This window comes from Phaethon lepturus, unplaced genomic scaffold (assembly GCF_000687285.1).
Source record: "Phaethon lepturus isolate BGI_N335 unplaced genomic scaffold, ASM68728v1 scaffold20519, whole genome shotgun sequence".
NCBI classification, from domain to species: domain Eukaryota; kingdom Metazoa; phylum Chordata; class Aves; order Phaethontiformes; family Phaethontidae; genus Phaethon; species Phaethon lepturus.
Window position 1 is genome coordinate 6,017 of NW_010565779.1, and position 10,885 is coordinate 16,901.

At 36.5% G+C, this 10,885-nt stretch overlaps 1 protein-coding gene across 1 annotated transcript in view; it reads left to right on the plus strand.

Annotated features, from left to right (window-relative positions):
- LOC104627168 (DNA repair protein RAD50-like) overlaps positions 1 to 9,580 on the plus strand; it is a gene marked incomplete at its 5' end in the record, with an annotated part of 15,091 nt that extends 5,511 nt beyond the window's left edge. Inside the window, 10 exon segments of the mRNA XM_010295291.1 lie at positions 1 to 127; positions 435 to 545; positions 1,121 to 1,213; positions 1,294 to 1,407; positions 2,196 to 2,323; positions 3,096 to 3,320; positions 6,885 to 6,970; positions 7,396 to 7,538; positions 8,917 to 9,050; positions 9,380 to 9,580. The exon segment at positions 1 to 127 is cut by the window's left edge and continues 32 nt beyond it. Coding sequence (XP_010293593.1) covers positions 1 to 127; positions 435 to 545; positions 1,121 to 1,213; positions 1,294 to 1,407; positions 2,196 to 2,323; positions 3,096 to 3,320; positions 6,885 to 6,970; positions 7,396 to 7,538; positions 8,917 to 9,050; positions 9,380 to 9,566 — 1,348 coding nt within the window.
- Between the last annotated feature and the right edge of the window lie 1,305 nt (positions 9,581 to 10,885).

Here is a 10,885-nt window from a genome sequence, read left to right on the forward strand (position 1 = left end):
GAGTACAGTTAACGATCTTAAAGCAGAGAAGCTTCAGATTTTCAGCAGTATCCAGCGTCGTCGACAACTGGAGGAGCAAACAGTGGAATTAACCACTGAGGTTCAGTCCTTATGCAGAGAGATCAAGGTAGGAAGTACTCTTAATTATTTAAGCCTCAGCTTTGTTGTCCTGCGAAAAAAAAATAATCTTGTTATATTTAATAATGTGTGTAATCGTATCAAATCAGATGTGTTTTTAAATGTTTGTCCTGTGCTGCTACTGCATATCTTTGGTAATTTCCAAAACTTTATTAATACATATTTTCACATCTTTTTTTTTTAATACACACACACAAAAAAAAAGAAGTAACCACACGAGGTTTTTACCACTTGAAAAAATGTTGATCTTTAAGAGAATGAGAGAATAAAAAGAACTTTCTCCAACTACTTTTCAGGAAGCAAAAGAACAGGTATTTCCTTTGGATGCAACTTTAGAAAAACTGCAGGAGGAGAAGGAGGATCTAATGAATAAAAGGACTGCAAGTAATAAAGAAACACAAGAGAAGGTTGGTTTGCTTTCGACATAGCTGGGAGGTAGTAATATATATTGTTTTTCAGCCATGAATGGAAGCCATGGTAATGAGTTCGCTTTTAGGAAACAGCAGTGACTTTAGTGAATACTTTAGATTGGTGGAACCTTTACAGAAGAACAGGACCATAACCAAGTCAGGAGATGAACTCAATTGTAATTAACCTTTGGCAGTCTTGTCGAAACGCTTCTAGGGACGTTTGGCAATATTTAGTGACCAATGGTATTAAAAGCCCTTCCTAATAGATCTAAGAGAAATAACAAGGATGACTATAACTTGTCTTTGCAAGAGACGAGACTATTTTTCTCAGGTGAAGTGGCTCTCTTGTGTAAGCACAAATGAGTTATTTAGCATTTGCTTTGGGAAGCATTTTCACAGTAATAAGTACTGTTTGGGTTTCAAAAGCTTGAAGGCTTTGTTAGTAAATTAAAGGGAGATATGATAAGAAATTGTACTTAGACAACAGGGTTATCCAGTATCTAATTTTTGTTATATAGCCTATCAGTTCTTGGACATAAGACTGCATTTCATTTGAAATCTTCTCCCTGCAGATAAATGGCATAAAAGAGAAAGTTAAAGATATAAACAAGTATGTGAAAGAAATTGAAAACTATATTCAACAAGGAAAAGACGACTACAAAAAGGTAACCTAAAAAACAGTCAACAAAAAGTTGACATTAAAAGCACTTTTGTGTTTAAATTGTATACCATTTTATTGCTTTAGCAAAAGGAGTCTGAACTTCATGAAGTAAATTCCCAGCTATCTGCCTGTGAGAAACAGAAGGAAAAGATAAGTAAAGAGATGGAAATGATTCGACAAGATATTGACACTCAAAAGGTAGATGCATTGTTTTACAGTAAACTGTATTTTGCATCGTTGAAATAATTTCTTGTTTTGGTTTAAGTCTGCGTAGGTCTCTAGTAGTGCAGAGCTTGTCTCCTCCTGATTTACTTAATCAGTTGTTAGTCAGAATAGCTGCTATACATGCAGTAAGCTGAAAAAAATCTTGAAATTTATATATGCAAAGGTAGATGGATTTTAGAAAACTTGTATCTCTAAGTACAATTCCGTGGTATTTCCAAAAGGGTTAAGTCTATTGGGATAATAGCCAGCATTTTCAAAAGTATCTTTGTGTGGACAATACCTGCCTTCTGAAGTAAGGTACCGAAAGTTGTTAGTTACTCCAGATTTTGTCATGTACTTTAAATTCTTGTGTATATAATTTCAAATACTGTTTACATTCTTTATACAAAACCTGTCTTTCCCCATTCTACTCCACCACTTACTAACTTGTAGAACTGAGATGGGGGACTTCATTAAATTTCATCCTAAACTACTTGCCCTTTTTAAAACATTGATTAGGATTTGCACACAGGATCACTTTTATGTTCGCCTGTGACAATAAATACTGCAAGCTATTATTTTAGATTGAAATATGAAGTAATACTGCTGATTTCCATTGTACCCTATTTCTGGCACAAGATACGTTCTCAGTGTGATAATTCTTGTTGTTGTCAATTACTTGATGCTTGCAGCATGTTTTGGAGTTGTGCAGAACTCATACTTTGTAATTGAGAATCAATATACTGAAACATTATACAACTTCTTGCTTTCTGTGGAGGTAGATACAGGAAAGGTGGCTAGAAGATAATCTTACTTTGAGGAAACGGAATGAAGAGCTAAAAGAAGTTGAAGACAATATAAAACAACTTGTGAAGGAGATGGGAGAAATGAAAGTCCCGCAAATGAAAAAGTAAGCATCTTCAAAACAGCACGTTTTGCACAAGAATTCACTGAATATCTGAATGTAATATTCACTCTGGTTTAGTGGGTTTCCTGGTCCACCTTTCTCCCCATTCACATAGAGCACTTCCTCCTTCAAACTCATATTTGCGTATTATCCCCATGATGACAATATAAATGATTTGGTGAAATTATATAATGCCTCTAGCTAGAAATACATATATGTGCATATGTGCCCATACTAAACCCACATTTAAAAAAAGACTTTATGTCTCTGGATAAGACTAGTTTTCAGTTTCATTCTGCTCACTTAGGTCTCAGCAGTCTCAGCATATTTTATATTTACTTTAGTAGTTTAATATTAATTGTTTAGATAGTAAACACTTCTGAAAAGAAATTAGCCCTGTGCTGGTTCTTCTGTGTGAAGTATTTATTTCTAGAGATTACCCAATTAACTTACCTTATTTTGCTCAGTGCCCTAATTTAATTCCATCTGTGAAATGAATTATTTTATATCTTTCTACATATAGTACTTTGGCATTCGAACTTGATAACTTGTTTCTCCCACTCAGAATAGTGATTTGAATATGTTCCTAACAAACTTTAAAATATTTTTATTTCAATAATGTCTTAATTTCAGTGATGTTAGTACTATAATTTTAACTTGCAGACCTTATAGTTAACAATATAATGAGCTACTGTCTGACATAAACTCAAACCATGATTAAAAAATTGTGAAACACTAAGTACAAAAGACTTGTATATCAATTATGGTTTTACAGTGAACAGAAACACTTAGAGGAGAAAATAGAATCTCTGAAAAGAAACCATCATGTTGCACTTGGCCGACAACGTGGATTTGAGGAAGAGATTGTTCGGTTTAAAAAAGAACTTCGAGAGTCACAATTCAAAGATGCAGAGGAAAAATACAGGGAGATGATGATTGTTATGAGAACAACAGAGCTAGTGAACAAAGATCTGGACCTTTATTACAAGGCTCTTGATAAGTAAGTATTGTCATTTGAGGGTAGTTCTTAAATGTTTTAGGCTTTATTACTGTTGATGCGAAACAGTAACTTGATGCAAAAGCAGCTTTCAATTTCAGACTTCCGGGGGTAACTTAGAGATAGTAAATTGATACAATTCTTTGAGGTATATAATTTTTTGTCTTTATAAAATCATGCATTTAAATGTTAAGATAACATAAGAAGGTGCACCTTTTAAAGTAAATTAATGAAAATATACTACAGACTGCACAGGATTGGTAGTATGCAGGAAATGTGTAAGTTAATGTATATAATATACATACAGTAAATGCATTGATGGTAATAATTGGAGCTTAATATAGTCATAGAAAAGTCCAGTGATAGTTATAATTTTATTCCCAATTCTCTGTAGGACCATTTTTTATTTATGATTCTACATGTTAGGACTCATATTTGCAATGCAGCAATTCAAGTTGAGAGAGATAATAGTGAGTGAGCCCAACACATCACCCATTTGTGCCTTCTGTGCTGAATTCTTCTCTGAAATAATCTTGTGCTGTGTTGCCTGTGGTGGTTAGAGAATGTCCAGACAATGAGCACATTCAACTTTGGTTTTCCTATGAAAACATGTGGAAGAGCCAGTGGAGCTGCAGGCTGTTCCTCTGACCCTATTCCTCTATAACCTTTTTTTTTTCCACTTGAAGGTGTTTTTAGGAAGTTTTTGTAAGTGTGTCTCCCAAAATTGCTGATGGTTTTCCTTTCTTCCTGTAATTTTGATTTGGTTTTGGGTTTGTTTTTTTTTTTTGAGGGAAGTAGAGGAAAGTATTACAAGATATGCAGGGGTGAAGGTGTCTCACATGTTCTCTCAAAATACATAAACTCCACAGTACGAGTTTAGGAAAGGTGAAATCTGTATTTAAATCCTTCGTTATTAACCCAGATCTTTCTTGCATAGTTTTTCATACTACTTTTATTTCTATAGCAGTATGTTTTAGCATCTTCCAGTGGTATCTTAATATGAATAAGATATGCCAGGTAGATTTCTTGTTCCCTGTGATCTTCTGGGGTAAACAGTTGTGTTTTTGTTAAACAATATTGCAATATAGAGGTGGTTTTTGCCCTTTTTCCAGTGTGGGTGGTTTTGTGCTTACATTAGAGAAGGCAAGATCAAAAGAAGCATGTCTTAACATTTGATGGAAAGTGTAGTAAACTTTGTGATTGTTTCTGCTTCCTCTGGAAGCTTGGTTTCCAGTCTTGGACTGACTGGCCAAAAATAGCATCTCAAAATTTGTAAACAAATACAAAGTAAAACATATGGCTCCCTAAAAAACACTGTATGATCAATTATAATGATGGAATTGCAGTGAGCTATTGCAACTTGATGGACAATGCGGAAGGATCTTGGAATCAACGGATACGTTTCAGGAAATACAAAACTGGTGCTCAGTGGCAGAAGGATAAATTTAATATTAGGAACAAATAATTGTTCCCAATGCATTTTGGCCACTGTATAAATTCACAATACACCCATGTCTTGAATTAAAAGCGGTCCAATAATGCTGGAAAAAGGAGCACAGAAGAATAGTAATGTGGTTGAGGGTGCAGCATAATGGTCAAGAAGAGAAACTAAATGGATGAGAACTTTCCAAGTTGAGAAGACAGATCTCAGTGATTAGTCACAGAATCACTAGGTTGGAAAGGACCTTCAAGATCATCAAGTCCAACCATTAATCCAGCGCCACCATGTTCCCTAAACCATGTCCTGAAGCGCCACATCCACATGTTTTTTGAACACTTCCAGAGGTGGCGACTCCACCACCTCCCTGGGCAGCCTGTTCCAATGCCTGACCACCCTCTCAGTGAAGAATTTTTTCCTAATATCTTGGGGTTGGAAGGGACCTTTCAAGGCCATCTAGTCCAACCCCCCTGCCATGAGCAAGGACAAATTCAACCAGATCAGGGTGCTCAGAGTCCCATCCAACCTGACCTGGAATGTTGCCGGGGATGGAGCATCCACCACCTCTCTGGGCAACCTGGACCAGGGTTTCACCACCCTCATAGTGAAGAATTTCTTCCTCGTATCTAATCTAAATCTGCTCCATTTTACTTTAAAACCGTTACCCCTTGTCCTATCGCTACAGGCCCTGCTAAAAAGTGTGTCCCCATCTTTCTTATAAGCCCCCTTTAAGTACTGTTATTAAACACAGTGGTATGGAGGAACCCTGTTTTAATCAGTTTTAATGATAAAATAAATACGTTTAATATTAGAATGTAGGCTAATCCAGATTTTATTGTTCAGAGGATGTATAATTCTCCCCTTTCAGCTTAAATGGAAATGCACTCCAAGAATTTGCCTTTTAGAATTCAGAATCTTTTTGTATGGTATCAGATCATCTATTGTTTCTATTTAAGGCAAAACAGGAAATCAGTCTTGTAATTTCAAGAAAAATAGATAAGCATCACTTATTGGTAATCGTCTAAAAAATCAGTGAGATGAAATGTTAACTCTAATGGCCAGAGATTGAAAGCTGTATCTGTAGCTGGGAAAACCAGCATTTTGGGTGTTCTGTGCTATCAGTTGATCTTTATTGACTTAATATTTAGAGGTTTATGATCAATTGATGAGGAATGCATTCTCTGCTTTAATTAAGTAAACAGTTCAAAACACTTTCTTCTTTCTTCAGACTTAACAAATCCTATTAGAGTTTATACTTCAGTATTCCCCAGACCAGGTGGAAATAATTCCTGTAGAAGGGGAGGTAGGAAAAGTGTATGGAGAAGTATATAAAAGTCCATTTCAGAAGTGTATTTTATTTCCACTGTATTTTTTTGAAAGAAGACATTGGCATAAATTGAGCAAGCATTTTTTTCATTACAGAGCACTTGTTTCTTTAAAAAGCCAAGTTAGAAATGTAGCATCCTGTCCTTTCTTGAATGCTTTCATAAGGAATCATCTATTATTGAACTGAAGTCATGTTGAAATATTAACTGGGAAAATTAAATTGAAAATTATTAATGACATCCTCTGTTACTCTTGTTGCTGAAGAGAAAGGTATCGCTCATCATAACATCTGTTTGAGTAATTATAAATTATATTCTTGATACAGAATTCTCTGCTCTGATGAAACTTCACAGGCCCTTCTTCCTACTGAGACCCAGTTATTTGCACTGTTGGGGGACTGCACCAATGAGTAACGTTGCTGTTGTTTTGAAAGACTTAACATCAGATTCGTCGTCTTGGTGTCAGTCTGAAAATACACCTCACAAATAAATTATAAATCTCTTAAAAAGTCAGGCTAATTTCCTCTCCATTGAGTGACAGAGTGCAAATCTTCATATCTTCATTACTCTCCCGCTTCTTGAGACTGAGCTGTTTGTGAGAGTAGAATTATTTCTGCAATAGAGTGTGTTTTAATCTTTACTTACACATTCAAAATGAACTAGTATTTATTACATTTTTAGTAAAAATATTTAGGGAATGGAAAGGGAGCCACTGCCTTCCTTAATCTCCTGTAGTCCATAGCAGTCCATAGCAGTCCATGGCTGCATCTTTAACAATTTGCACTTTTCGTCATTGTTCTTTAGAGCAATAATGACATTTCATAGCATGAAGATGGAAGAAATCAACAAAATAATTCGTGATCTTTGGCGAAGCACCTACAGAGGACAAGGTATGTAATTTTTTGTAGTTTTGCCCATACATAGACATATGATATTGAGCACTGCATACTGAAGAGTGTTTGTTCAAAATATTGAAAATACAGGATCTGAAAATAGTTGGCTCCATTCTAAAGGCTACATGTTGGTCACCACGATAATCTTCTTTATTACACACTATGTAGTTAGTTACAGGATAAATAGAGGTAATTTTCCCTTTTCTGTGTTTTCCAAAGTTACGGTTTCCTTGAGACAGGGGAACTGCATGAGGTCATTCCTCCAATTTTGGAAGAATTAATTTCAAAGACATATCTATTAGTGGGACTTCCGAAGAGAATTTTTGATGGCTACTGCATATTATACCTCTCAGCTCTGCTTAATCCTATGATATTTTTAAAGATTTTTGGTAATGTAAAAACTGTCTCCTTCCCATTTTCAGATATTGAATATATAGAAATTCGTTCTGATGCGGATGAGAACGTCTCAGCCTCTGACAAAAGGAGAAGTTACAATTATAGAGTAGTAATGATAAAGGGAGATACAGCACTGGATATGCGAGGAAGATGCAGTGCTGGGCAAAAGGTAATAGCATTTTTTTAGTACGTAGTGAAGAGGGCTCTGTAGACTGGCTCGGGTGCAATATATGATTCCAAACATCTGAACCCATCCTTTGTGCCTGCTGCACTGTAGATAAAAGACTTGGAGAGCTCTCCTGGCAGTTAAGGCTGGCTGTGCAAGGTGCCGGTGACAACCTAGCCTGAGGACACTGCAATAGTACGAGGGAGATATATTCTCCTTCTTCTTCTACAGTGGGAGCTGGAGCTTTCAGGCTCCTTTTGCTTAGCAGTAGCTGAAAGGGCTATGATGGCAACAGATTTAGATCTCTCTGATGCGGAAGAAGAATTGCCATTATCTGAAGTAACAAACTGCCTACTTCCTTACCTCCAGAGTAGCAATTCCCACTGTGTTGCTTACTCCAGCAGAGTTTCATTGGCAGCCAGGCCTTTTCCATGACCAGATGGTACAGACAGTAGTAGAAAATGAAATCAAGGAATGGAACAAAATAATACACAATATTTTTAATTACATACAGCGATAGAATAATGAATGTCATGAGAAGATTAATGCTGTGTTGTTGCTTGAATATGAAAAATGCTGTTGAGTTAATTCCTACCCTAGTGTAGATGTGTACTTGGGTTTGAAAATTCCATACTAATTTTGGGGGAAATCCGAATCTTCTTATAGAACAGCAGTATAGGCAAAAAATGCGTCCTCTCCTAAAGTAGTCTAGGATGTTACGTTAGAGTCCTATGTAAATGAGAGTGAAACTTGTTCACAGTTTCTTAGCTTATATTCTGAGAATTCTTTGATCATGAACTGTGATGCCAACAGTCGTGATAATTGGAAAGTATTTTCGGCAGCACAGTTTCCATCAAGTGTTCTGTCATTTTCACTAGTTCAGGAGATCTGATAATAATAATATGATTAGGCATGTCAGTACAAAACCAACATGCACGGTGGTAAATCCTACTGTCTTCACTTTTAGTAAGTACTCAGGAGTGCAGTAACTTAAACTTAGTGAAACGCATACAGATTTCCACCATCCCTGCTGCAGTAGAGTGGGGCTTGAACGGAGTGTAGGGGTAATGCCAATGACAATGTTGTAGTGTCTTTACCTCAGATTGGAATCCTTACTTCCAATATCTCTTGAATTTTGAGTACTTGACTTCTGTGATATTTTTCCGACAGTACTTTGTAGAATGGATCTTTCAGTTCAAACTTGAACTTCTAATGTAGTTTTTCAGTACTGTCATTTTGTGAACTATCAGCATACTGTTATGTAAACTTGAGTCACAGTTTGTAACGGCATTAAAAATAGCATGTTACATGTAGTTCCTCTATAAACACTTCTAAGAGTGAGATTTTTTGATGTTTTTGATGTGGGTTTTTTTTTCCTTAGGTGCTTGCTTCTCTTATTATTCGTCTTGCTCTAGCAGAAACATTCTGTCTTAACTGTGGCATATTGGCACTAGATGAGCCTACTACCAATCTTGATCGAGAAAACATAGAGTCTCTTGCACATGCCCTGGTGGAGTAAGTGATCTCTTCTTGTGAAGCTTAAAGATGGATTTTTTTCAAATGTTAATAGTAGTCAGCAGAAGTTAATTGTATTTTAAGTTGGCATCTGCAAATAGACATGCAAAGCAGTAGTTTTAGATTCCCTCTCATTTATCTGGGAAAGAAAAAATATTTCTTAAATAATTTGAGGGGTTTTTTAAGTGGGTAAAAAAAGTTGCTAATCAGCATTAGATTGCTTGACAGTTCATGTAATTTGTTAAATATTTTTGTGCTATGTATTTACAAGTTCTCTAAAACTAGAATGTGATATAGATAAGTACACGCTAAATAATATCTCTTTGTAGGATAATAAAAAGCCGCTCGCAACAACGTAACTTTCAGCTTCTGGTGATAACGCACGATGAAGATTTTGTTGAACTTCTGGGTCGTTCTGAATATGTGGAAACGTTCTACAGGATAAAAAAGAACATTGACCAGTGCTCGGAGATTATGAAATGCAGTGTCAGCTCCCTAGGCTCATACGTTCATTAGAATTTCAAGTAATTACATATTCTAGACTGGCTTAGCTCCCTAACTTCATAGAGTTCAAATGAAGGCATCTGAAAATATAGTTCCTTCGTATCGTATACTGTTGAAGATTTGTAACAGTTTTAGTAGAGTCTAAAACTATTAGACTTTTAAACTTCATATCTTTCTATGTATTTCTGTGTCTGGGTTTAAGAATCACCATGATTTGGAAGAATTTAAATGAATACAACGCTGTTAACTTTTAGATGTATTTTACGCTTTAAAAGTGAAAATAAAGTTGTGTTCTTTGCGTATGTCCTGGTGGGGAGGTCCAGATGCAGATTCTTTGGAAAAGCTGCAGCTCTGTTGATAGAATAGGGCTTGCTGTCCATCACTGCATTATGACAAGTTCAGGATTGATTTGTATCTCTCTAGTCAAGGTGTGTTCATAGCTTCCCACCTAGTCTACACAAAATTCAGAAGATTCAAAGCGGACTTTTACTACTTTCCTACAAGGTAACATTACTCCAGCTGTTCAAAGACAGAATCTTCACAAAGTATAACGGCTTTCTTCAGAGTAAAGTACCATCTCTAACAAGATGAATGAGTGAATGGATGACAGAAGCATATTTTAACCGTATTCTCTTTGCTTAGTGCCATTTATCTCTCTGCTGCTTTGAGGTGATACAAGAGTTATGTCATATTCTGATTCTCCATAAGATATGATAAAGTTCTGTGAAAATGATACAAAAATGCCTTAGAGGGTTAATTTATGTGGATGCTGAGCTTCACCTACGCTACTCAGAGTTCTTCCTGAAGCTCTTTTCCTTAGTACAGCAACACCCAATGGCCCTACAGAACACAGACGAACGGAAACCTACCACTCAGAATGACAATGGAAAACCAACAGGGATGGTACGCTTCAAAATGTGAAGGACCTGATCATCACAAGTCCTGAGATACCAGACAAGGGTTCCTCAGCAGCATGCCTTGCTGCCTCTGAAGCCGTGCAAGCCCTGAGGGATGCAATTTCTGGGTCTCTCTTCATAATCAAGTAAGGGGGCACCTCTTCTACCTTGAACTCTGGGTACCAGCTACAAGTCCGCAAACAGAAGCTGGACTTACAACTCATTAAATCCTTGCAAAGAGCAGTGATCAGCTGAAGCTCCTTAGTGACAGAGGAAGAATTTTTAAACCACCATGGAAAAAAAAGCTAATCTCAGTAATATCAGAAAATTTTTTCTTTGGCAAGTACAGGAATGAGCCTGAGAACATTGCATGCTGCCTTCGTCCTGCTTCAGGATGTGGGAGTCCCTTTACTTCTCGGGGATGAAGAGCGGCTC